This window comes from Balaenoptera physalus (assembly GCF_965194825.1).
Source record: "Balaenoptera physalus genome assembly, chromosome: 3".
Lineage (NCBI taxonomy): Eukaryota > Metazoa > Chordata > Mammalia > Artiodactyla > Balaenopteridae > Balaenoptera > Balaenoptera physalus.
In genome coordinates this window covers 134329438-134353684 of record NC_138890.1, presented here as the reverse complement: position 1 = coordinate 134353684, position 24247 = coordinate 134329438, and the positions used below count along the sequence as shown (strand labels likewise).

General features: G+C 43.7%; 1 protein-coding gene across 1 annotated transcript; it reads left to right on the top strand.

Annotated features, from left to right (window-relative positions):
- Positions 1–331: 331 nt before the first annotated feature.
- Positions 332–21449, top strand: IL31RA (interleukin 31 receptor A; the record flags this gene model as incomplete). Its single annotated transcript, XM_082455536.1, is given in 11 exon segments — positions 332–386; positions 736–893; positions 2424–2640; positions 6696–6874; position 6878; positions 7872–7973; positions 8918–9064; positions 10903–11043; positions 16465–16558; positions 17745–17826; positions 19153–21449. Coding segments are annotated over 11 exon segments (1626 nt in total). The 3' UTR covers positions 19603–21449.
- Between the last annotated feature and the right edge of the window lie 2798 nt (positions 21450–24247).

Here is a 24247-nt window from a genome sequence, read left to right as displayed (position 1 = left end):
TGAACTTCTGTGGTATAAGTGTTCTCCAGTCTGTGAGTCACCCACCCAGCAGTTATGGGATTTGATTTTACTGTGATTGCGCCCCTCCTATCGTCTCATTGTGGTTTCTCCTTTATCTTTGGATGTGGGGTATCTTTTTTGGTGAGTTCCAGTGTCTTCCTGTCGTTGATTGTCCAGCAGCTAGTTGTGATTCTGGTGTTCTCGCAAGAGGGAGTGAGAGCACGTCCTTCTACTCCGCCATCTTGGTTCCTCTCTGTATAATCTCTTTATCAGTTATATATGTCATTCCCAGCTTTAATGTATGTGAATGTTATATCTTAGAGGACAGGAGATGTCACATTCCAATCCAGATTTGAGTGATAAATTATATTATGATGGGGTCTATTGTAGTTTTATTTTACCTTTAGTCATCAGATCCAAGGGCAGTTTTATTTTATTTTTATTTTTGCACTAAATAATTGTGATTTTATTTTTTCACAAAGTACAAAGCTTTGCACCACATTATAGTAGTGTTCCAACACAAGAAAATCCCAACGTTTTCATTGTGTGGTGGGGGAGTGATTTATATATAGGATACTGATTTTATAGATTGCCAGTTACTTTTGACCTTTGGTTGATTCCAGTCCTTCAGCCACAAAATGAAGACATTGTTGCAATGTTGACATACTGCCACTCCTCCCCTCACTCTTGCTGCCTCCCTCAAGCAAATCCTTTCCAACTGCATCTTCTAAACAGGCAGCCTAGCTAATTTCACCATCTCCTGCTGCAGCTCCCTCTGGTCTGTGTTGAGCACCTCACTCTTGTTCCTTACAGCTCCACATGGCCTGGATCTGTGGCGAGTCCTGGGACTAGCTGAGGTGGCTGGAAGAAGGCCAGTGCAGTTGCTGTGGAAGGTGACCTCCCTCTGGGTTATTTATTTACAATTTCTGTTAAAAAGCCTTGGTCTCTTACACCTCGAAGAACTGTGATTATTGGCGTTTTACCTCCTTAATTTCCTTCCCTAGAGGCTTTGGTGCCCCAAATCTCACAATGGTTTCCCACCTCCAAAAAGCCCTATAAATCATTTTGTAGATGGCCTAAATGTGCATTACAGACCCTGGCCCCTCTTCTTTGCTCTGAAATGTTAACATTTGGAACAGGTACAAAGTGTAAGTGCAGGAGGCACCTTGACCTTCTGGAGAAGACCGTCACTAGCTGGCCTCCACTAGAAGGCAATGTAAAATTATATAGCCCCACTGCCACAGTGGAGAAGAGCACTGGCTTGCGGTGAGCTTACTAGTGTGTCCTGAAGTTACTGCCAACATATACTGCACAAGTGACTTCCTGAGTACTGGGATAGTGGGGTGCAAGGATAGAAAAAGGGTCCTTTGTAGGATGGAGGCCGGGGAGTGAGGAACAAAGGAGGAGCCAGGTGGGTAATGCAGAGGAGATGAGCGAGGAGGAATAGATGAGAGGAGATCGTAAGAAAAAGGACAGAAAAGGAGGGGAAGAAGCAGGAAAGGAAAAGGGCAAACAGAGGGAAAAAACAGCCAGGAAATAGGAGAGAGGAGGTGGGGAGCTGGGGGAAAGAAGAGAGGGAGGAGAGCAGTGAGATGCCAAAACTCTTTGGTGTGTCTCCAGAATTCTCAGGTAATACTCATCTATTTTTGGCTGCGTTGGGTCTTCATTGCTGTGCACAGGCTTTCTCTAGTTGCGGTGAGCGGGGGGTACTTTTTGTTGCGATGCGCGGGCTTCTCATTGCTGTGGCTTCTCTTGTTGTGGAGCACGGGCTCTAGGCACGTGGACTTCAGTAGTTGTGGCTCACAGGCTCTAGAAAGCAGGCTCAGTAGTTGTGGCCACAGACTTAGTTGCTCCGTGGCATGTGGGATCTTCCTGGACCAAGGATCGAACCCGTGTCCCCTGCAATGGCAGGTGGATTCTTAACCACTGCGTCACCAGAGAAACCCTGTCAACATATTTTTGAGGTAGGAAAGTAAACAATGGCACATACCGCGTGCGGCCAGACCAACCTGGGTCAAGTAGTCCAACCTGTGAAGTAGGTGAGATGGACTTCAATGCCCTCCTCCCCCTCGCCTGGGGGCTGGTCTTCCTTTTGCTTCAATAGGAGAGTTTTCTAGGAATTAGAGCTGCTTAAAAAAGAATGGACTAAAATTAGATAGTGGTGATGATTACACAACTCTGAATATACTAAAAGCCAGAGTCGTACACTTCAAAAAAGTGAATTTTCTGGTGTGTGAGTTATATCTCAAGAAAGTTGTTATTGGCACAGGGTATGTTATGCATCCCGGAAGGGTAATTACCTGATTGTAGTTTAGCACCTTATAGTTAATATTACCTCCCACCCTGAATCCCACCATTTATGACTGCCTCAGTGCCTTTCTTTCTTCGCTTTTGGTGATAAATTTTGTTTCCTCTGTGTTCAGAAGGCAAGAGGAGCCCCGGTCCTGGAGAAAACTCTTGGCTACAACATATGGTACTTTCCAGAAAACAACACTAACCTCACAGAGACAATGAACACCACTAACCAGCAGCTTAAATTGTATCAGGGAGGCAAGGCCTACCGGGTATATGTGATTTCTTACAATTCTCTTGGGGAGTCTCCAGTGGCCACGCTGAGGATTCCAGCTATTGATGAAAAGCGTAAGTATAACATAAACTTCTTACTTAGATGCCTGACCCCATCCAAATGTCCAAGGAGTAGTCCCTATCCTCTCAGAGGCTGCTGTTTCTCTAGAGTCAAAATGATTCTGAAGTGAGGACTTTTTGGGTTATGGGGGAGTGATCATAATCTTTGAGTAATTCATGAACCTCTTGAAATAAAGTTCCTTTGGAACAAAGCCTGTGTTGAAAATCAGAGACTTCATAAGTCATATGATACAAAGTCATGAGCCTAGAAGTTCTACATGCAGCTTGTATTTATTTTGTTCTGAGTCAATATAAGCTGGGTTAAGCCATAAAAATCTGTCAAATCTGCCACATTTATCCTCAGTGGCTGAAACCTCTTTTGAAATCTTCCCCTCACAGGACTGACTGTATCCAAGCTTGGGTTGCTCACTCTCCTGTTTTCTTCCTTTTCTCCCTTCCATTTGACTATCAAGTTAGGGAAATTTCTAATGTTTATACTTGCCAATAAATTGCTTGTTACACCTTTAATTAAGTAATTTAAAAAATGTTACTCCTCCCAGGTAAACTCATATTTTGTATTCTGTTTTGGAATAAAATAGCTTCTTTGAGTCTCAGTCAAGGAATTGCAAGCAATGGATTCCCTATTCCCTGCTTTATTTTTCTCTATAGATCTTACTATTCCTCATTCTATAGATTTTCTTATTTATTTTGATTATTACCTATCTCTCCATCAATAGGATGCAAGTTCCATGAGGGCAGAGATTTTTCTTTTTGGTCTGTTTTTCTCTTCTCCTCATTTTCTTTCTCCTCCTGATCCTCTCCTCCTCCTCCTCTTCCATTTCCAAAATCTAGAATAAACATAGAGCAGTTGGCATAGAAAAGGCGCTCAGTATTTGTTGAAACACACCATAGCTAGGGAATGCGCTCTCCAATTCTCCATCTCTCTCTGTTTGCTTAGATCTAGAATTATATCAGGCATTTACACTACCAGCGCTAGACTTGTCTGCCTGTGCTTTCTTCTTTCTCTTCTTTTTATTTTTTTATCATAGTACTTTTAATTTTTATTTATTTTTTAATTTTTACATTTATTTATCTATTTGTTTTTGGCTGCGTTGGGTCTTAGTTGAGGCACGTGGGATCTTTCGTTGCAGCACGTGGGCTCTTCGTTGCGGTGCACGGGCTTCTCTCTAGTTGTAGCGAGCGAGTGCGAGCAGGCTCCAAAGTGCGCAGGCTCAGTAGTTGCAGTGTGCTGGCTTAGTTGCCCTGTGGCATGTGGGATCTTAGTTCCCCGACCAGGGATCGAATCCACACCCCCTGCATTGGAAGGCAGATTCTTAACCACTTGGACCACCAGGGAAGCCCTTTTTCTTTCTCTTCTTAAATTTAACCCATGTGTTCTTTTGCCTCATTTTAGAACTCCTAGATATTCGTTTTTGTGTGTGTGTGTTTTGAGCTACATTTGATATTATTTTAGTCAGTATTTGATATTGTTTTAGTCAGTGTTTGCCACAGCCCTTAGCTCCTGGCATCCTAGTTCCTGCCTATCCAATACCCGTGGTGATGAAGTTTCCAACAAATGTGTGTGTCACTGAACACACATTCTGTGTTAACAGAGGCGCTGATGAATAGTAATCGCAGTTTCCTGGTGTGGCCCTGTAGTGGGAGGCAGGAAAGGGTAGGGAATAAAAACATGGGCTTTGGAGTCTAGCAGCTCTGGATTCAAATCTTTGTTCTTTCACTAGATACCATAAACCTTGGGCAAATTATCTAACCTCTCTAAACCTTAGCTACTTATTAAATGGGCTTTTAGCTATACCTCCCTCATAAGGCTATTGTGAATATTAAATGAGACTGTGTATAGAATACTTTGTCTAGTGCTAATTATTATTATTGTGATTCTTAACAAAATTTCTAACTAATTGAATTTCTATTAGACATGGATTATCAACTTTAAAAAATCATAAAATATACTTTAAGATTATGCTAAATTCACACAGGGTTTTTTATTTTTCCCAATTCTGAAGGTATTTGCTTTATGTCACAGGTGTAGGCACAATCATCAGTTATAATGGTTCCAGACCAAGTGTAGGCAAACTATAGCTCGTGGGTCAAACCTGGCCTGACACCTGTTTTTGTAAGTAAAGCTTTATTGGAACACAACCACACCTATTTGTTTTTACATTGTCTATGTCTCCCTTTGTGCAACAATGGCAGATCTGAGTAGTTGCGACAGAGGCCTGCAAAACCTAAAATGTTTATATTTGGCCCTTTATAGACCTCTTTACAGGTCCTGGTCCTAGACATGTATAAGAAAGTAATGCTCTACAGAATTTTGTTTAATAAAGTAGAGTCAACTGGAGAATAGTTATAATAATAATTGTAAGTTTAACAATCATTAAGTAAGTGTAATTATCTAATATTGTCCATTAGGATACATCAGACATTGTGCTAAGATGATATAGGTTAATCTAATTTTATCCTTGAAATGACCCATGGGGTAGGTGCTATTAGATTCACTTTATAGCTGATGGAGCTGAGATTCAGGAAAGCTTAGTAATTTGCTCAGAGTCTCTCAAGTGGAATTCAAGCCCAGGTCTGCATGATTCCAAACTTGTACAATGTACTTTATCCAGAGCCTTGGACTTGGTATTAATAAAGTGACTTAGAAATCTGGACACAGCTGCTGTGTGACACTGAACTGGTTATTTTCCTCTGTGGGCCTCTATTCTCCCATCTTTCAAATAAGGGATTGGAATAGATATACCTTCAATTTCCTTCTGGCCTGAACGTCCTCTGAGTTCTAGGAGACCTTAGCCAGCGGGTAGCTATGGAGTAGTCTGAGGCAGGACCTAGCAAAACATGGCCAGTTGTGTGATGAGGGGCTGAGGAGAGGTTGGGACTTGAGTTGAGGTAGAGTTCAGGTCGGGCCAGGATGGCTGGCAAAGGTGAGGCACTACCAGCCTCTGAGAATGGTATTTGATAGGCCCAGGGTGACTGCCTTCATGCAAATCACAAAAAATTAATAGTGTTTACGGCCAAAGTCCCTTTCCTCTTTTCCCTGGAGGGATCTGTATTCCTACCACACCAGGGGGTATATTGTATTGGGAGAAATTGCTCAAAAAGTTCTTGTTGAGCGACGGAGGCAGTTAGTTGACATTCAGTAGAATGATGATTTGGAAACTTTTCTTTCAGCACCCTTAATGCTGCCCAGGCCCTTTCGTCTTACAAGGCTGACTCATGACTTGATTCTACACCCACAGTGGTCCAGAGCCTGGGCTTGTTTCCTCTTTCAACCCGACTTCTCCTCCTCAGAGCCCCCAGTGTTGGTAAAGAGAAGGAGTGTGGGGTTAGCAGCCAACACTCACTCCTGTCTTCAAGTCAGGATTTGGGTGCAGGTGGTTTACTAAGAAAACGCCTCTAGAGAGACCAGAAAAGGAAGTGGAGGAAGCAAGGCCAAGGAAGGGGAGGAAGAGGAGGCCGAGCCAAAGGTGCTGACTGATTTTCCTAGATCTTCCTAACGAAGCACCATAGACTGGGTGACTTCAAACAACAGAAACTCATTGCCTCATCGTTCTGCAGGCTAGAAGTCTGAAAACAAGGTGTTGGCAGGGCCATGCTCCCTCAAAAGCTTCTCAGGGAGAATCCTTCCTTACTTATTCCAGCTTCTAGAAGCCTCAGGCTTTCCTTGGCTTAGAGTAGCATAATTCCAATCTCTGACTCATTCTTAACATGGCCAGCTTGTCTCAGGCTTGCTTTCCTTTTGACTTGCAGAGACACCAGAGCTACCCTGTAAGTCGTCTTAGTCATCAACCTTCTAGTAAGATTCTTTGCTGGAAATAGGTAAAATTGGGGAAGATAACAAAACATGAAGAAGGCACTTCATCAAATATTGAGGGTAAGGAAAAGGGACACAATAAAAGCAGTAAAAACAGTATCATAGGGGAAGGCTGCAGTGGGGATCCTGAACTTTGACCTTCTTTACACTTTGGGCAATGAATGGATGTTAATGTGGTTGGTGCATTTGGAGGATGAGTTGGGTGTTGTGAAGCAGTCCTCTTTTCTCCTTTCAGCATTTCAGTGCATCGAGGCCATGCAGACCTGCTTCACTCAGGACCAGCTGGTGGTGGAGTGGCAAAGCTCTGCTCTGGAGGTGGATACATGGATGATTGAGTGGGTCCCAGATTTGGACTCAGAGTCCTCGACCATTTCCTGGGAATCTTTGTCTCAGACCAGGAACTGGACGATCCAGTAGGGTAGCCGACAAAAGGTGCGGAGCCCACAAATTCCCTCTGTGTAGGATTCAGTTTCATTTTCATCAGTTTTTAAATCCTTAACTTTGGCTTCAAAGCTGTAAATGTGAGTAATAGAATTTGACAAGCTAGGGCAAGCTTAAGGAAGTGTACTTCTTGGCATTTCCCAGCAATACTAGAATAGGAAGCCATGGGTATCAGACCAGGCAGCTGGCGTGTTTCCAGGTGGAAAAAACCATCTTGACACCCACCATCAGAGAGCTCTTCCCAGATATCTTGATCATGTGGATAACACCAGAGTTTGTATCCCATCTGTCCTACCCAGGGCACCTCCTTCAGTTCTGGTTGCCTGGTTAAGATCTAGGCCCCTTCCCCAGGTGACTGATACAGGGAATAACCTTCTTTTCAAGAAAGCCCCTGCTCCATGTAAGACACATAAGTGAGGCTTTACTCTCCCAATCCTATCAGTCCAACCATTTCTTAATACTTAATAGCATCCATATGAAGAGTTATGCTTATGTAGGGATGCAGACAGACGGAAGAGCTACAATTTATGGTACCTGAGTTCTCTAGGGTGATATGCTATTGAAAGAAGGATTAAGTTTATTCTGTAGTGCCCCCAAATCATGTAACAGAATCAGTGATGGAGGAGAGACTGGAGCTCTTACTTCTCCCTTCCTGGGTGGCTCTATCATTTTGTCAGAGTGGTGCAGGTTTAGTTCTAAGAATTAACTTTAAAATGTTAGAACTGGAATAGACATTAGAGACCATCCAACCTAACTTCCTTATTTTCCATATGTGGAAACTATAGAAAAATAAAATATCTTCTGTAAGTCATAGGCCATAAGTCTTAGTCTAGCTTTCCTTCTATGCCATGCTCTGTGCCTAATGCTTGTTTCTCTCTTCCCCCACTCTCTCTCCCCCCATCCTTTCCTCTCCATCTCCCTCCCTCCCCCACCTTCCCTCTCTCTCTCTCCCCCCTCCCCTTTTTCACAGATGAACTAAAACTTTTCTGGTGCTATAACATCTCTGTGTATCCAATGTTGCAAGACCGAGTGGGTGAGCCATATTCTCTCCAGGCTTATGTCAAAGAAGGTGGTATGTATGGACAAGTTTCTGTTGAGGAAAGGAAACACTGGCGCCTGTCCAACATTTACACAAGACTGTGAAGGCCTGTAGCTTGTTCACAGCTGCTTTAGTGCCCATCCGTGCTGCACCTTAGCTCGTAGTAAGCTATGTATGTTTGACCCAGTTGTGGTCACGGTGTGGATTCACTGAATTTTTTTTTGGCTGCGCTGTGCGGCATGTGGGATCTTAGTTCCCCGACCAGGGATCGAACCTGCGCCCCCTGCATTGGAAGCGTGGAGTCTCAACTACTGCACCACCAGGGAAGTCCCTGGATTCACTGAATTTTAAAGCTGGAGTAGACATTAGAGATCATCAAGTCCAAGCCTGTCATCTAACACATGGAAAATTGAGGCTCAGAGAGGTGAAATAACTTGCCCAAAGTCACAAAGAAACTTAGCGCAAATAGCGCTGTAAGCAGAAACAACATTTAGCTAAGACCAAGTTAGTGACCCTAAGAGTTATTCATAACTTGGACATGCTAAAAAATTATTTTTAATTGTGTAGTGATAAGCCAGGGTTTTATTGGCAAACCACTCAGACTTTATCTTTTTGAAAGTTAACATCTTCCAGATTCAACCTTAGGAAATATATCCTGTCACTCAGAGGTAGCCCATGGAGGCATACTCTTCAATTGTTTGATAATAGCTATTACAGGTATGAATGAAAGATCTGGGTTCCAAGTCAGAGTGAGAGGTTTTGTTCTCTGGTCTTTGACACTGCTTTCCTTCCTGTTCAAGATGGATGATTCTAGACAACAATTTTCTCAAACAAACTGATTCATCAGTTCCCTACTCTTCCCCCACCTCCCACCCCCAGCACTGATTACAGTCTGAGGACTGGCCAGAGATTTTGTGGGGCGAGGAGCTGCTGGTGTGTGATTCGGTGTTTATTATTTATCTCCCTGTCCTATAAAGTTCCATCAGCAGGTCCCATGACAAAGGCGGAGAACATTGGTGTGGAGACAGTCACAATTACATGGAAGGAGATTCCCAAGAGTCAGAGAAATGGTTTCATCAACAACTGTACCATATTTTACCAAGCTGAAGATGGAAAGGAATTCTGTAAGTGAGCTTATAGACAAGTTGAAAGAACCCCAAGCCCCAGATAGATGCTATGGATAGACCTGCTATAGGGGTGACTCCCATGGCTGGTGCCCTGCCACCATGCAGGAATCACTCAGCTTCTTTGAGCTTCTCTGAAAATGGGGCCAAGGGCACCCACCTCTTGAGTTTTTTAGAGTCAGGTGAGAGTGAAATGACTGTACCTGAGAGTCCTGTAGGAACCAGAGGCCTTGATATAATTTGTGCCTGTCAGGCCATGAACAGGTGGGCCTTCTGGGAGCTTCCTGACCTTTATTCCGGAGTGGGGCATACCTGGATTAAAGGCTGGAGGGGGACAGACCCTGTTTGGTGGCACTTACTTCAGTGCAGGACCCTTTACCATGACTCCTACTGTCCACTGCCTTTTTCTTGCGTCTACAATATTGCCTAACATCCTAAATTCTGGGCTAGTCTTGGATTCCCATTTAGGCTAATTTTTTGTTGTTGTTGTTACAGTAAAATACATATAACACAAAACTTACCACTTTAAACATTTGAAAGTGTACAATTTAGTGGCATTAAGTACATCCATTATGTTGTGCAACCATTACCACTACCTATTTCCACCCCAAATAGAAATCCTGTACCCATTCAGTCACTACCTTACCCTTGTCCCACAGTCCCTGGCAACCACAAAATTGCTTTCTGTTTCTATGGATTTACCTATTCTGGATATTTCATATAAACAGAATCATACAGTATGTGGCCTTTTTTTGCCTGGCTTCTTTCACTTAGCATAATGTGCTCAAAGTTCATCCATGTTATAGCATGTATTAGCACCTCATTCCTTTTTATGGCTAAATAATTTTCTATTATATGGATAAACATTTTGTTTATCCATTCATCAGTTGATGGGACATTTGGGTTGTTTTCATCTTTTAGCCAGTGTGATTAATGCTGCTATGAACATTGGTGTACAACTATCTGTTTGAATCTCTGCTTTTTATTCTTTGGAGTGTATTACTAGGAGTAGAATTGCTGGGTCATATGGTAATTCTAGTTTAACTTATTTAGGAACCACCGAACTCTTTTCCATAGCAGCTACACTAATTTACATTTCTACCAGCAATATATGAGAATTCTAATTTCTCCACATCCTTACCAACACTTGATATTTTCCATTTAAAAAAAAAGTGTGGCTATCCTAGTGGGTGTAAAGTGCTATTTCAATGCGTTTTTTTTTTTTTTTAACTTCAATGTGGTTTTGATTTGTACTTCCTTAATAACTAATGATGTAGAGCATCTTTGTACTTGCTCTTTGGCCATTTGTGTATCTTCTTTGGAGAAAGTCTTTTCAGACTCTTTGCCATTTTTAAATTGGGTTGTTTGTCTTCCGGTTGTTGAGTTGTTAAGAGTTTTGTTTTTGTTTTTTTTAACATATTCTAGATACAAATTCCTTATCAAATATATGATTTGCAAATATTTTCCCATTCTGTAAGTTGTTTTTTCACTCTCTTGATAGTGTCTTTTGATGCACAACAACTTTTAATTTTAATGAAGTTCAGTTTAATCTTTTTGCTGCTTGTGTGTTTGGTGTCTTATTTAAGAAATCATTTCCAAATTCAAGGACATATAGATTTATCCTATGTTTTCTAAGCGTCATATAGATTTAACTCTTATATTTAGGTCTTTGATCCATCTTGATAGGCTAATTTTAATGAGAACATGAATAGAGAGATTGGGATATGAGGTGGCCAAGCTTGGAAGCCCAGGTTCCAATGCTTTTATTTCAGTGCCACTAAAGCACAGTTTTCACTTGGGTTTGGCTGTGGTGTTTGACTTTTATATTTTTCCTTTAGCCAAGACAGTCAACTCCAGCATCCTGCAGTATAGCCTGGAGTCCCTGACACGAAAGACCTCTTACACTGTTCAGGTCATGGCCAGCACCAGTGCTGGGGGAACTAGTGGCACCAGGATAAACTTCAAGACATTGTCAATTAGTGAGTACTCCTTCAGTCCCCGGGAATGTCTCCTTGGCATTTCCTTTAGGCTAGTCATAGATGATGTTTCCCAAAGGCAGGGGGAAGGCAAATGAAAGGGAGAAGTGAGAAGAACCATCTGCTGTCTGACTCACTGGCCTTCCTGGAAAGCATATGGGTGAGGAGGGAGGAGGGAGAGCAGGAAAATTGAGAGCTGAATTTGGAAAGATGGTCATTTTGCTTCTTCCTGGGTAGCCCCGAATCTTCTTAGGGAGGAGGGATCAAGTTAATGCCAACTTCACTGTCACTCCAAACCAGCTCCCACCTCAAGGCTATCCCCAAGTTCATAGTCACCAGTCCCTGTGTGTCAAACAAGGGAAAACCATGGTTGATCAAGCACCATTGGCCCACTTAACCTCATTGTTTGTGGAGTTTTTTGAGTAGAAAAGTGTATAATATGTTCTACTAATCAGCTTTTATATTAAAAAATGGGAGCAAGAAAAATTTAATAAATACAACAATAATGTAAAATATAATGTGATTCATACGATGGTTATGGGGAATATTCAAGAGGGAAAGAAGACAGGCTGAAGAGAGAGATGAAGAAGAAAGAAGGAAGGAGAATGGGAGAAACAGAGAAACAGGAGAATGGGAGAAACAGAAATCTGTCTTTGAATGACAGCGGTTTGATTTTAAGGATATACTAACACTTTTTTAAAAAATGAACCTTAAAAGTGAAGGAACATTGCAAAATTTTCAATAAAAGCTATAAATAGGCTAAGTATTCTTGAAATTCTCCTGTTCATCATCACACATCCAAAAGAATACAAATAGCTTATGGTTCTGGAAAATGTGAGTAAAGCATGTGTTTTTACACAGAAAACGTGTTCTGTTTTTATTGACTAACATTGTCTTTTGGGAGTTCTTTTTGATATTGCTCTTTAAAATCTTTTAAAATCATGTTATATTTTCACAACGCTAGGCACAAATTGCATTATCTGATGGAATTTTCTCTACAGGTCAGATTGAAGGCAAGAGCCTGCCTTGGAGACTAGAAGTTTCTTACTCTTGGTTCTTTTGTTTGTTTGTTTGTCATTTTTTTAATTGGAGTATAATTGCTTTACAATGTTGTGTTAGTTTCTGCTGTACAGTGAAGTGAACCAGCTATATATATACCTATTTCCCCTCCCTCTTGGACTTCCCTCCCACCCCTCCCCCCCCATCCCACCCATCTAGGTCGTCACAGAGCACTGAGCTGAGCTTCCTGTGCATGTTCCTGCTATCTGTTTTACACATGGTAGTGTATATATGTCAGTCCTATCTCCCAATTTGTCCCACCCTCCCCTTCCCGCCCTATGTCCACATGTCCGTTCTCTACATCTACATCTATATTCCTGCCCTGCAAATAGGTTCATCTGTACCATTTTTCTAGATTCCACATCTATGCATTAATATACGGTATTTGTTTTTCTCTTTCTGGCTTACTTCACTCTGTATGACAGACTCTAGGTCCATCCACATCACTACAAATGACCCAATAAAACCTTCCTATAGGAGTTCACTGTGTTCTGTGGTTTAAGTGGGTGTGCTTAATTGTTCTGGAATTTCTGATCAATTGAAATTTAAAAATCTTGTTGCAATAATAGTGGTTTTGCCACTCCTGGTTGTTTGAGATGCATCTGTCCCGTGTTTGGTTGGGGTCTTATTCAGTGTGTGTTGCCACCAGCTGCTCACAGGTAAAGCAGAAATTCTCTTTTACCAACAAGTTTCTGCTTTTTATTTTTAGAATAAATCATCAGGGAAATGAATAGAGGATGCTTTTGCTTTGGGTTGCAGTCAAGAACTGATTAAATAATTTAGTGTCCCCGGCACACACTAAAAATAGACACTTCAATTGTGATCTCAGTGGCATATTTGTTTGCTTATATTTTATTACATTTATTATTGCAGATGTTCAGTAGTTCATTACTTTCTCTTATTGTTTTTTCTGAAAATTTAATTTGCCGTTGTAACTACAGTGTTTGAGAACTCAGCATCCTTGTTTTCTACAAATACTGATTAAAACAAAATGCTGTAAAATGTAAAACATTGTAATTACCTTCCCTTGTCTTTGTTGTATTTGTGCTGAAATGTTTTCACATTCCTTTGTCTGGAAGAAATTCTTTGCTTTCATTTTGATTATGTTGCTTACCTTGAAATCAGTAGGTTTTGATATTTTCTCTTGGAAGATTTTATATCTTTTTGGGAATATGTAATATATCTAATAAAAGATAAATATTATCATGTAAAACAAACAAACAAAAAAAACCCTCATACCTTTTTATGGTTGAGTAATATTTCATTGTATATATGTACCACATCTTCTTTATCCTTTCATCTGTTGTTGGACATTCAGGTTGCTTCCATGTCCTGGCTATTGTAAATAGTGCTGCAATGAACATTGGGGTACATGTGTCCTTTTGCATTATGGTTTTCTCAGGGTGTATGCCCAGTAGTGGGATTGCTGGGTCATTTGGTAGTTCTATTTTTAGTTTTTTAAGGAACCTCCATACTGTTTTCCACAGTGGCCGTATCAATTTATGTTCCCACCAACAGTGTAAGAGGGTTCCCTTTTCTCCACGCCCTCTCCAGCATTTACTGTTTGTAGATTTTTTGATGATGGCCATTCTGACCAGTGTGAGGTGACACCTCATTGTAGTTTTGATTTGCATTTATCTAATAATTAGTGATGTTGAGCATCTTTTCATGTGCCTCTTGGCCATCTGTATGTCTTCTCTGGTGAAATGTCTATTTAGGTCTTCTGCCCATTTTTTAATTGGGTTGTTTGTTTTTTTGATATTGAGCTCCATGAGCTGTTTGTATATTTTGGCGATGAATCCTTTGTTGCTTCGTTTGCACATATTCTCTCCCATTCTGAAGATTCTGTCTTTTCATCTTATTTATGGTTTCCTTTGCTGTGCAAAAGCTTTTAAGTTTAATTAGGTCCCATTTGTTTATTTTTGTTTTTATTTTCATTACTCTAGGAGGTGGGTCAAAAAAAATCTTGCTGTGGTTTATGTCAAAGAGTGGTCTGCCTATGTTTTTGTCTAAGAGTTTTTTAGTATCCGGTCTTACATTTAGGTCTCGAATCCATTTTGAGTTTATTTTTGTGTATGGTGTTAGGGAATGTTCTAATTTCATTCTTTTACATGTAGCTGTCCAGTTTTCCCAGCACCACTTATTGAAGAGGCTGCCTTTTCTCCATTGTATGTTCTTGCCTCCTGTGTCATAAATTAGGTGACCATATGTGTGTGGGTTTATCTCTGGGCTTTCTATCCTGTACCATTGATCTATATTTCTGTTTTTGTGCCAGTACCATACTGCCTTGATTACTGTAGCCTTGTAGTGTAGATTAGTCAGGGAGCCTGATTCCTCCAGCTCCATTTCTTTCTCAAGATTGCTTTGGCTATTCGGGGTCTTTTGTGTTTCCATACAAATTGTAAAATTTTTTGTTCTAATTCTGTGAAGAATGCCATTGGTAATTTAATAGGGATTGCATTGAATCTGTAGATTGCTTTGGGTAGTATAGTCATTTTCACAATATTGATTCTTCCAATCCAAGAACATGGTATATTTCTCCATCTGTTTATGTCATCTTTGATTTCTTTCATCAGTGCTTTATAGTTTTCTGAGTACAGATCTTTTGCCTCCTTAGGTAGGTTTATTCCTAGGTATTTTATTCTTTTTGTTGCGATGGTGAATGGGATTGTTTCCTTAAGTTCTCTTTCTGATTTTTCATTGTTAGTGTATAGGAATGTAAGAGATTTCTGTGCATTAATTTTGTATCCTGCCACCTTACCAAATTCATTGATTAGTTCTAGTAATTTTCTGGTGGCATCTTTAGGATTTTCTATGTATAGTATCATGTCATTTGCAAACAGTGACAGTTTTACTTCTTCTTTTCCAATTTATATTCCTTTTATTTCTTTTTCTTCTCTGATTGCCATGGCTAGGACTTCAAAACTGTGTTGAATAAGGGGGGCAAGTGTGGACATCCTTGTCTTGTTCCTGATCTTAGGGGAAATGCTTTCAGTTTTTCACCATTAAGAATGATGTTTGCTGTGGGTTTGTCATATATGGCCTTTATTATGTTGAGGTAGGTTCCCTCTATGCCCATTTTCTGGAGAGTTTTTATCAAAAATGGGTGCTGAATTTTGTCAAAAGCTTTTTCTGCATCTATTGAGCTGATCATATGGTTTTTATTCCTTAATCTGTTAATATGGTGTATCACACTGATTGATTTGTGTATATTGAAGAATCCTTGCATTCCTGGGATAAATCCCACTTGATCATGGTGTACAATCCTTTTAATGTGTTGTTGGATTCTGTTTGCTAGTATTTTGTTGAGGATTTTTGCACTGATGTTCATCAGTGAAATTGGTCTGTAATTTTTTGTGATATCTTTGTCTGGTTTTGGTATCAGGGTAATGGTGGCCTTGTTGAATGATTTTGGGAGTGTTCCTCCCTCTGAAGTTTTTTGGAAGAGTTTGAGAAGGATAGGTGTTAGCTCTTCTCTAAACGTTTGATAGAATTCACCTGTGAAACCATCTGGTCCTGGACTTTTGTTTGTTGGAAGATTTTTAATTGCAGTTTCAATTTCATTACTCGTGATAGGTCTGTTACTCTTGGTTCTTATAGATCTCCCTGCTTCTGTCTTTGATCCTCTACCATCTGTTTTCCACATAGCAGCCAGAGCTTAAAATCCTAGACCCCCTGCTTAAAACCCACCAACGGCTTCTGTTGTATTTTGAATTAAATCCAAACTTCTTCCCATTGCTTTCAGGACCCTTCCTCATCTGTCCCTTCCTGACCTTACCTCCCACCACTTCCCGTTTATGTTCCCATTTATGCTTTTCCTTCTGCCTGGAATGCTTTCCCTTCTGCCTGGAATGCTTTCCCCTGCATGAACGTGGGCAGTTCCTTCTCATTATTCACATTAGCTCAGATTTCACTTCTCCAAGGAGTCTTCCTTTGCCACCCTATCTAAAGGTGCTAACCCCCTACCCACTTTACCCTACTCTCTATCACCCCATTTTATCTGAAATAATCTTACATTATTTATTGTCCGAATTCTTGAACCAGAAGGTAAACTCCACGAGAGTAGGGATCTTGTGTTTCTTGCTTCTTGCTATTTATTTTATTACCTAGAATAGTGTTTGGCAAATTGTAAGTGCTCAGAAAATGTGTACTAGATGAATGAAGTTGGAGGATGAACCTGGAGAACACAATTTCTGTCAGTATTATTCAGGGAGAAGAGAAATTGAATGAATTTGAATTAAATTGAAAGAAAACTTATAGGGTATATGTTGCTGAAACTACTGGAAGAAAACATTAATCTTTGATTTTTGTCAAGAAAGTAAGGGGCTCAACCTGCTATGAACTTTTGTTCTCCTTTTCTCAAAGGCATCTTTGAGATTTTTGTTATAACTTCTGTGATTGGAGGGGGCCCTCTTATTCTCATCATCCTGATGGTGGCATATGATCTCAGAAAACACAAGTGAGTTTGTAGACAACAGTGTGGGCCCTCAAAATTGGGGGTGGAAAGGGGTGGAAGACACCATGGGTGGAAGAGGGCACACTGCCATTAAGGGGTGTCCATTCATTTATTGAGTTGATACATATTTATTGAATTTATTGTGTGCCTTACACTGTGGCAATCAGAATTCTAACCAAACAAGAGGACTTGTACTCCCGACAGCGCTGTGCACCGGGCCTAGGACTTTTTGAAGCCAGGGAAGTGCCAGCTGCCCCACAGGCTTTGTCTGCTGTGTTCGGCATCTGAGACTAGAGCTGGGGAGAAGATCCTCTCTCTGTGTGTCTAGAGGGGACCCCTGGCAGCAGCAAGGGGCCTCAAGGCCACCAGCCTCTCTCCCAGGCAGAGCAGGGAGCACGGTGCCCATGGAGTTAGAGCACTGGCCAGCGTATGCCCAGCACCGGCAGGTCCTTGCTTGTGGCGCAGTGTCGGAGGGCTCGCTGAGGGCCATTTGTCCTGCCTGCTCTGGCCACTGTAGGGAAGGCAGCTTGTCTTCAGGGTCTCGTGCCTTCTCTCCCCAGAGAGCCTCATTCTACCCTGAGGGTCAAGGGCTCTCTCCCCATTAGACCGCTCTCTCCAGAGTTACACAGTCGTGGGCCTTCTCTGCCAAGCAGCTGTGCTTAGTTATGGCCGAGCTAATGTCAACCTCAGTTCCCAGCTTTGGGTTGTAAGCGAGTCATCAGCACACATTCTCGTACATTTTGCACGTGTAACAAGCTCCCAGGTGGTACTGATGCTGCTGGTTGGGACCACACTTTGAGAATCACTGCTCTGAAGTGTGGGTGTCTTAACAGGCTTAGAGTGTTACCTTTCCTGGGGAATAAATCTCAAGGAAATGGCTCTGTGATGGTGTGATTTCCGGCATCAGGACCAGGGGGTGGAGATGCAGGGGTGGGAGAGCGGGGAAGAGTAAGAACAGCATTGCCTGGGGAAAGGTCTCCTCCCATCACGTCCCATAGTTGACTTGCGATTTCACCCCCCAAAGTACTTTGCTTTCCCAGTTTCTGTCAGGAGGCTGTGAGCTTGCCCTTATTCAATAGGGAGCCATACAATTCCCTGCATCGAAGCCCTGCTCTTTTGGCTTGGCATGCAGTAGAAGTAAAATGCTTCTTGGACTCACTTCCTATTTTAAAATCTTATCTCTTATTAGCAAATTAAAGCACCTATGTTGGCTCAGTGTCCCCAGCCCTGCTGAAAGCAGTATAGCCACGTGGCGTGGAGATCATTTCAAGGTAAACACTCCTGTTTTTGTTAAGGAGATTGTTGAGCAGGCTGGTTGTGGGAGGTGGACACGGTGATGGACTGAGGTTTGCATAGGGTTCACATAAAGAGAACTCGAGGTTAAAAAGTCCCAGGGAATGGCTGGCAGGACAGGTGGAATCAGCCTTCCTGGAATGACTTTGACCTCATTCTTTGGACAAGAGGAAAGGGCTTTACCAGACTCATAGGACCCAGTGTTTGCTGGGCATAAAACTGCTCCTATAAAGGATGCCACGGAAGAGACACTGGCCCTACCCTTAAGGACCTGACTGTCTAATTAGAAAGCAGGAGAACCCAGCTATAAGATTGGAGACCATTTAAAAAGCAGCCAAGAGCAAGTTAATCTAGAGACCACCTGGGGACCCGAGGGGCCGCTAATGTGCATTTCTGTCCAAAGGCTGGGGCAGGCTGCATCAAATTGTTTTTCTCAGATTGGAGACGTTGGCAATGGGGTTTTCTAGGGAGTTATCCATAACAGAAACCTCCCATTTTCATACATTTTTAAATTGAAAACGGTTCTGAAATTTTAAGGTTTAATTTCTCGGTTAAGTAGAAAGAAGCCCAATCAAATATAACCTTTAAATCCTTGCTACTGAAAGCCTGTTTCCAGTATTCCTTGATAACGAATTTTTAATATTAGCCCCTGTTTCAACTCAGAAGTCTTTTTTTAGCACGGACATGAAAATTATTTTTATTATTTATTTAATTAAATTTTGGTTGTTTCTATTTTCTTCTCTCCTTTATCATTCATGTGTTACCTTATTTAATCTCCTACTTACCAAAAGTTATTAAGAGAGTAAACTAATTCATAGGCAGTCTTGTCTGATGTCTAAAATGTTTTTTGAATCATCTGTAGGTCTGGCCTCTGTAGCAGTCACTTATTAATCACTCACTCTACGCCAGGCAGTGAGCTAGGCTCTGGGGATACAAAGATGTCGGACACCACCCCCACCAGGAGGCCACCTTTGATTTTCTGGTGATGTTGGGCAAGTTATTTGTCTTTATGATAATTCTAATTTTGATGCTTCCATCTTCACTGGGATTTTATGAGCATATGATTATGTGGAAAATAGCCTTGAGCTCTCTAGAAGAAGAAATTGTTTGAATACACTGCATTCTTCTCAGGAAATGGGCCACTCTTGGTAAGCTCCCATGGAAGGGCACCACTTCTGGCCTCTAAGAGGAATGAGGGGGGCTGGTCCAGAGGTGGGGCTTTGGGTGTCCCAAGCCTAATAGCTTTTGGCTACATCATATGTGGCCCCCAAATGACCATTGGGGTGTCCCTTTCTCTTTTCCAGGATAAGCTAAATCTGAAGGAGTTTGATGACTCTGTGAACACAGAAGAAGATGGGATTCTAAAACCATGTTCTGCCCCCAGTGACCTTACTGACAGGTTGGTGGTAAATTCTGAGAATTTTCTGGAAGTGGTTTCCACAGAGGAACCTGAAAAGGGTCAGGAAAATATCTTGGGAGGGGAAAAGAATGAGTACATGACCTCCCCATATGGGACTTACTGTCCCGCAGTTTCAGTCGAGATCCCACCCAGAGAATCGCAACACCTGCGTTCTGGAATGCCAGAGGGGATCTGCTCAGAAGCCAAAGAGCATCCGCTCCCTCCTACCCAAGGTTTAGGGCCAGACCATCTCTGTGGGGAAGGAGCACCAAACCCATACTTGGAAAATACAGTGACAACCAGAGAATTTCTCATGTCTGAAAAACTTCTAGACCAAACCCAAAGAGAAGTCTAAATGCCGCCATGGCTTGAATCCCCCTACGTCTCAGTGTGCATGACTTGCAGAGAGAAGACTTGGCTACAAGAGCTTCCTTGGCGTCTCCCCATCCCGCTTGTGTTACAGAAAGTCTCGCACACCCCCGAGTGACTCGTTGAGGTTAGTTGGCCCAGACGTGTAGCTTGCTTGAGAAGAAAGGATGGTGGACTTCCCTGGTGGTGCAGTGGTTAAGAATCCACCTGTCAGTGCAGGGGACACGGGTTCGAGCCCTGGTCTGGGAAGATCCCACATGCCGTGGATCAACTAAGCCTGTGCGCCACAACTACTGAGCCCTCATGCCACAACTACTGAAGCCCGCGTGCCTAGAGCCCGTGCTCCACAACAAGAGAGGCCACTGCAATGAGAAGCCCGTGCGCTGCAACGAAGAGTAGCCCCCGCTCGCCATAACTAGAGAAAGCCTGCGCACAGCAATGAAGACCCAACGCAGCCAAACATAAATAAATAAATTAATTAAAAATAAAGATTTAAAAAGAAAGGATGGTGATCAGCCTGAGCACTTTGCAGAGGAAAAGCAATTTATTTTCTTTTGTTCAGATAACAGGCTCTCGCTAAGGCCTCTGGCAGATTGACTTGGAGGGGCAGTGGACACCAGAGGTGGACATGTCTGGCCTTCCTGAGGAATTGGGCCATGGGCACAGTCTTTGCTGGGGCCACTCCTCACAGCTCCAGGAGAGACCTTCCCTGTTGCCAAAGGACAGTTGCTTAGTTGGCACCTGGGTGGTCTGGCAGGAGGCGAGGCTCTCTCCCTCCACCTTGACCTCCCTGGCTCCAGGCTACACCTCTGAGGTAGCGCTGACACCACTTTAGAGATTAAGTCTCTCTCAACATAGGGGTGGGAGGTGGTGTGGCCCTCCTGATGGTGTGCCTGAAATGCCTCATTACCCTCATTAAATCTCAAGTGTCTGTAGCAAAACCCCTGCCCAGGACTCTGGCCCTTGGTCCACTGCATGGCTGGGGATGGAGGAACGAGGGAGGGCCTTGGCAGCGCACTGGGGAGCGGACTCTCGCCGAGCCGGCAGGTCCACACCACTGTCCAGGCCACTGCCCAGCCCTGCAGACAGTTCCTGGAGGCCCTCGCTGCCCCTCTATCTTGCACCCAAGCCTGGGAATAGAAAGATACCAAAGACTGCAGCAGCTTTTTACAGGGACTCTGTCCCCTCACACTGGCTCAGAGCCCAGGAATGCTTACTGAACACACCCTTCAAAGGCCTCTTCCCAGAAGCAGCGGAGCAGGGCCTGGGGACATGGAAGGCTTAGCACCTGTGCTGCTCCAACACCAGGACTCCTCTGCCTTCGCGCGCCAAAGCCCAGGGCTTGCAACCATGACTGGAGCCTTTAGCCCAAGTGCTAATGGCAGATACCCGGGAACTTATGGCTGGCACTGGGCTCCTACCCTGAGCACAGTGACATCACATGACTTCCTGATGTGTGGCTAAGACTCACGTGGCCATCAGGGGAGGTCGCTGAGAGCCTGGTGAGATGGGGGCAGCGGGGCACCGCGAGCCCGGCATTTGCCAGAGAGAAAGGCTGACGGTAATTTTCCTAAGAGTGCTTGAGAAGTCAGTGCTTGTGTAGCGGGCACAAACTTCACAAGCCACCGACTCAGGTGTGCAAAACCATCACTTTACTTTTCTAGAACTAAAATTAATTTCTGGCCCGAGCCCCTGGCCTTTTGAAGTGGCCACGGCCCAGGGCAACGATTTGCGTCGCCTTGGGTTTGTAACTCGGCCTCACTCGGGATTTTGTGCCCCGTCCACCCTGGGACTGGCTCCGGACGCCAGCAGATGTTCAGGGGAGCAGCATGGAGTCTGGCAGGGATGCCACCCCGCCAGCCCATCACCTGCCACTGTCCTCAGCCAATCGCTGCATCCTTATCACAGGCACAGGCAGGGGGATGCCTTCCCAAAGCTCTCTCCTCGTTAAATCTCCAGCGTCTGTAGCACCCTCCCATCCCCCAGATTCGTCACTCCTAGTTTACAGAGCAGCAACTACTGATAAATCAAGGAATAAGGGGGGCCTGGAGCAGGGCTCTGGGGAACCTGTGTCCTGGGAGTGGAAAGGGACCAAACGAAGGGGATGCATGGGGTCCCGGCTGTGGTGGGTTCTCTCCGCCCTGATACCTCCCCCACCCCCGACTGTTGTGATGTGGGCACTTCTATGAGCCGCCAGTCCCCCAGAGTTCCAGATGGGGCCCTTTCCGCCTGCCTCTGATTTGTGAACTCACAGGAGGTCCTAGCTTGGTGCCCCAAAACTCCTCCCTCCCTCCTGTGACCCTCTGCCACCTCCAGCTGAGGGACAGGAGGGCCGTAGTGAGCCCCTCTAATCTTGTTTGTCTCACACCTGGGTGAGGCGTTTGAACCTAAATTCCAAGAATTTGATGGCTGGGGAGAAAGAAAAGGTCACAGATGGCTTCTGTGAGTGGGTTTCAGAGATGAAGATATTGCCCTCTTCTCTCCTCCCCTTAATTATTCATGAAAGCCTGAATGAATAGTTTGCAAATACCACACCCTGGCCCTTCCTCTTTTCATTTCTTCTTCCCTTTTCTCACTTTCCTTCTTGCCTCCTGTCTTCTGCTTTTTTTCCACGACTCCCAGCAGCTTCTCATCTTTTTAACACTTCCTTTTTTTTTTTTTTCTATTTCTTGTTTCTTTTCTTTTTATTCCTTTCTCCCCTTCCCATCAGCCCCCCTTGTATGATTTCCAAATTTACTTTTGCCACCTTTGAGGGCTAGGGAAATCAGGGCCCTCTGTTTTGTTCTAGATCGTCCAAGATAGTTTCATAGGAGTCAGCATCTCCTGCTAGTAAGAGGAGCAGGAAGCCCAGAAACGCATTCTGCAGGCCACACACTTTGCTCTCCAGAGCAGGTCACAGGACATGGCCTAAAAGAAGCCAGTGGTGACCTTCCTTTCCTGGAATCGAGTCATGAACTGTCCCCACTCCCAGTGTCCTGCGCTGCCTCTGTGACTGGAGAAGGCCATCTGCGTTTTCTCTGTTCCTGTCAGAGAGACGTTGAGAGGACACAAACAGGAAAACTTGTGTTTTAGCAAGGTCATTAAAAACGGATAAAATTCCCGTTAGAGTTTTCTAGGGCTCTGGGAACCATGCAAACAGCTACGTTAGCGCCCTATTAATAGCCTTTCTTTTACAATAATATCAGGGGAAAAAATGTTAAAGAATGGCAGAGAAGCCAATCTGTGGTTAAAAAAGAGAGATGATACCTTCATTCTTTCTCAGGTGGCTGCAGTAAAACACAAGTAAAAGCACCAGGTGAGGGGCGGGTCCGGGTGGGGAGGGCGTGGTTTGAAAAGGGCCCCAGCCGTCCCCTGGCCGCTCCTACCTCGTGCGCGGAAAGCCTGTGCAGTCTGCCCGGCGCGCACCCGGCCCGCGACCCCGCGCCCTGCTCTCCGCCGGCCCCTACCTACTGCTGCCGCTGCAGGCACGCTTCAGCCCAGGACTCAGCCAGCCAGCCCTCAGGCCGAGTCTGGGCTCTGTTTCTGTGGGCCCGTGAGCCAGAAATGATCCTGACGTTTTGAAAGGCTAGAAAACGAAATGAAAGGAAGAATAACGTTTAATGAGATGTGAAAATTCCATAGAATTCAAATTTCAGTGTCTACCGGTGACGCCTAATGGGGACACAGCCGCGCCTTCCTTTATGTGTCTCCCGCAGCTGCTACCCACACACACACAGAACTGAGTAGTTGTGACAGAGAGTTTCTCCTACAGAACCTAAAATGATCACCGTCTGGCCCTTTACAGAAATAGTTCGCTGGCCCACCCCTGTGTAGCCCACAGACATGGGGCTCAGACTGCACAAAGCACTTTAACTTGGAAATGGTTGCTAATGAGGAAAACAAAATCAGACTGTGTCATCCTGGGTTTCTAACCGGATAGGGACGGCCCCCTTAGAGGGGCACACGTCTCTGGCCCCCCAGAGCCCTCACGGTCCCTGTCCGCTGCTGCCCATAGCTAAGCTGGAGAGTTGATGGCTGCTTACCACTTACTCCAGTGGTCCTTGACCCAGATCATTTTATCTCCCACCCTGCAACCGTCACACGTCTGGCAGCGCCTGAGGGTCTGAGCTAACCCCTGCCCTGGGCCCACGGCACTTGCCATGCGTGCTGCTAAGCGTCTATACAGAGCTCTAGGTATCACTCTTTTTTTTGTTGTAAATTTAAATTTTGTTCTGGACTCAACTTTACAACATCGATGACAAAAATCTCTTAATACCAATTATTTATATCGTTCTTAATTCACGCCTGATATGATCTGTGTGTCCCTGTACATGTTTTCATCTATTGCAAGTTATATATTGATTCGATTGCAGTCTCCCTTTACTGTCACTTATTATTTCGTATGTAAAATTCCATGTATGAATACAGCTCATGGTGGCCACACGGAACCCCTCGGTGTACCTGTGTGTTGTGGCTTGCTAAGAATTGTTTTAAATGTCCTCCTCGTATAGAGAGACACTTCAGGGAACTTCGTTGCACAAAATTTTCTTTTCCCACCTTTGTCCTCACTCCTTGGGGTTATTTCCAGAGGTAGATTGGCTGGGTCAGAGTTTTATGGTTACTGCATGACTGTGCCCCCAAAAAAGCTACAC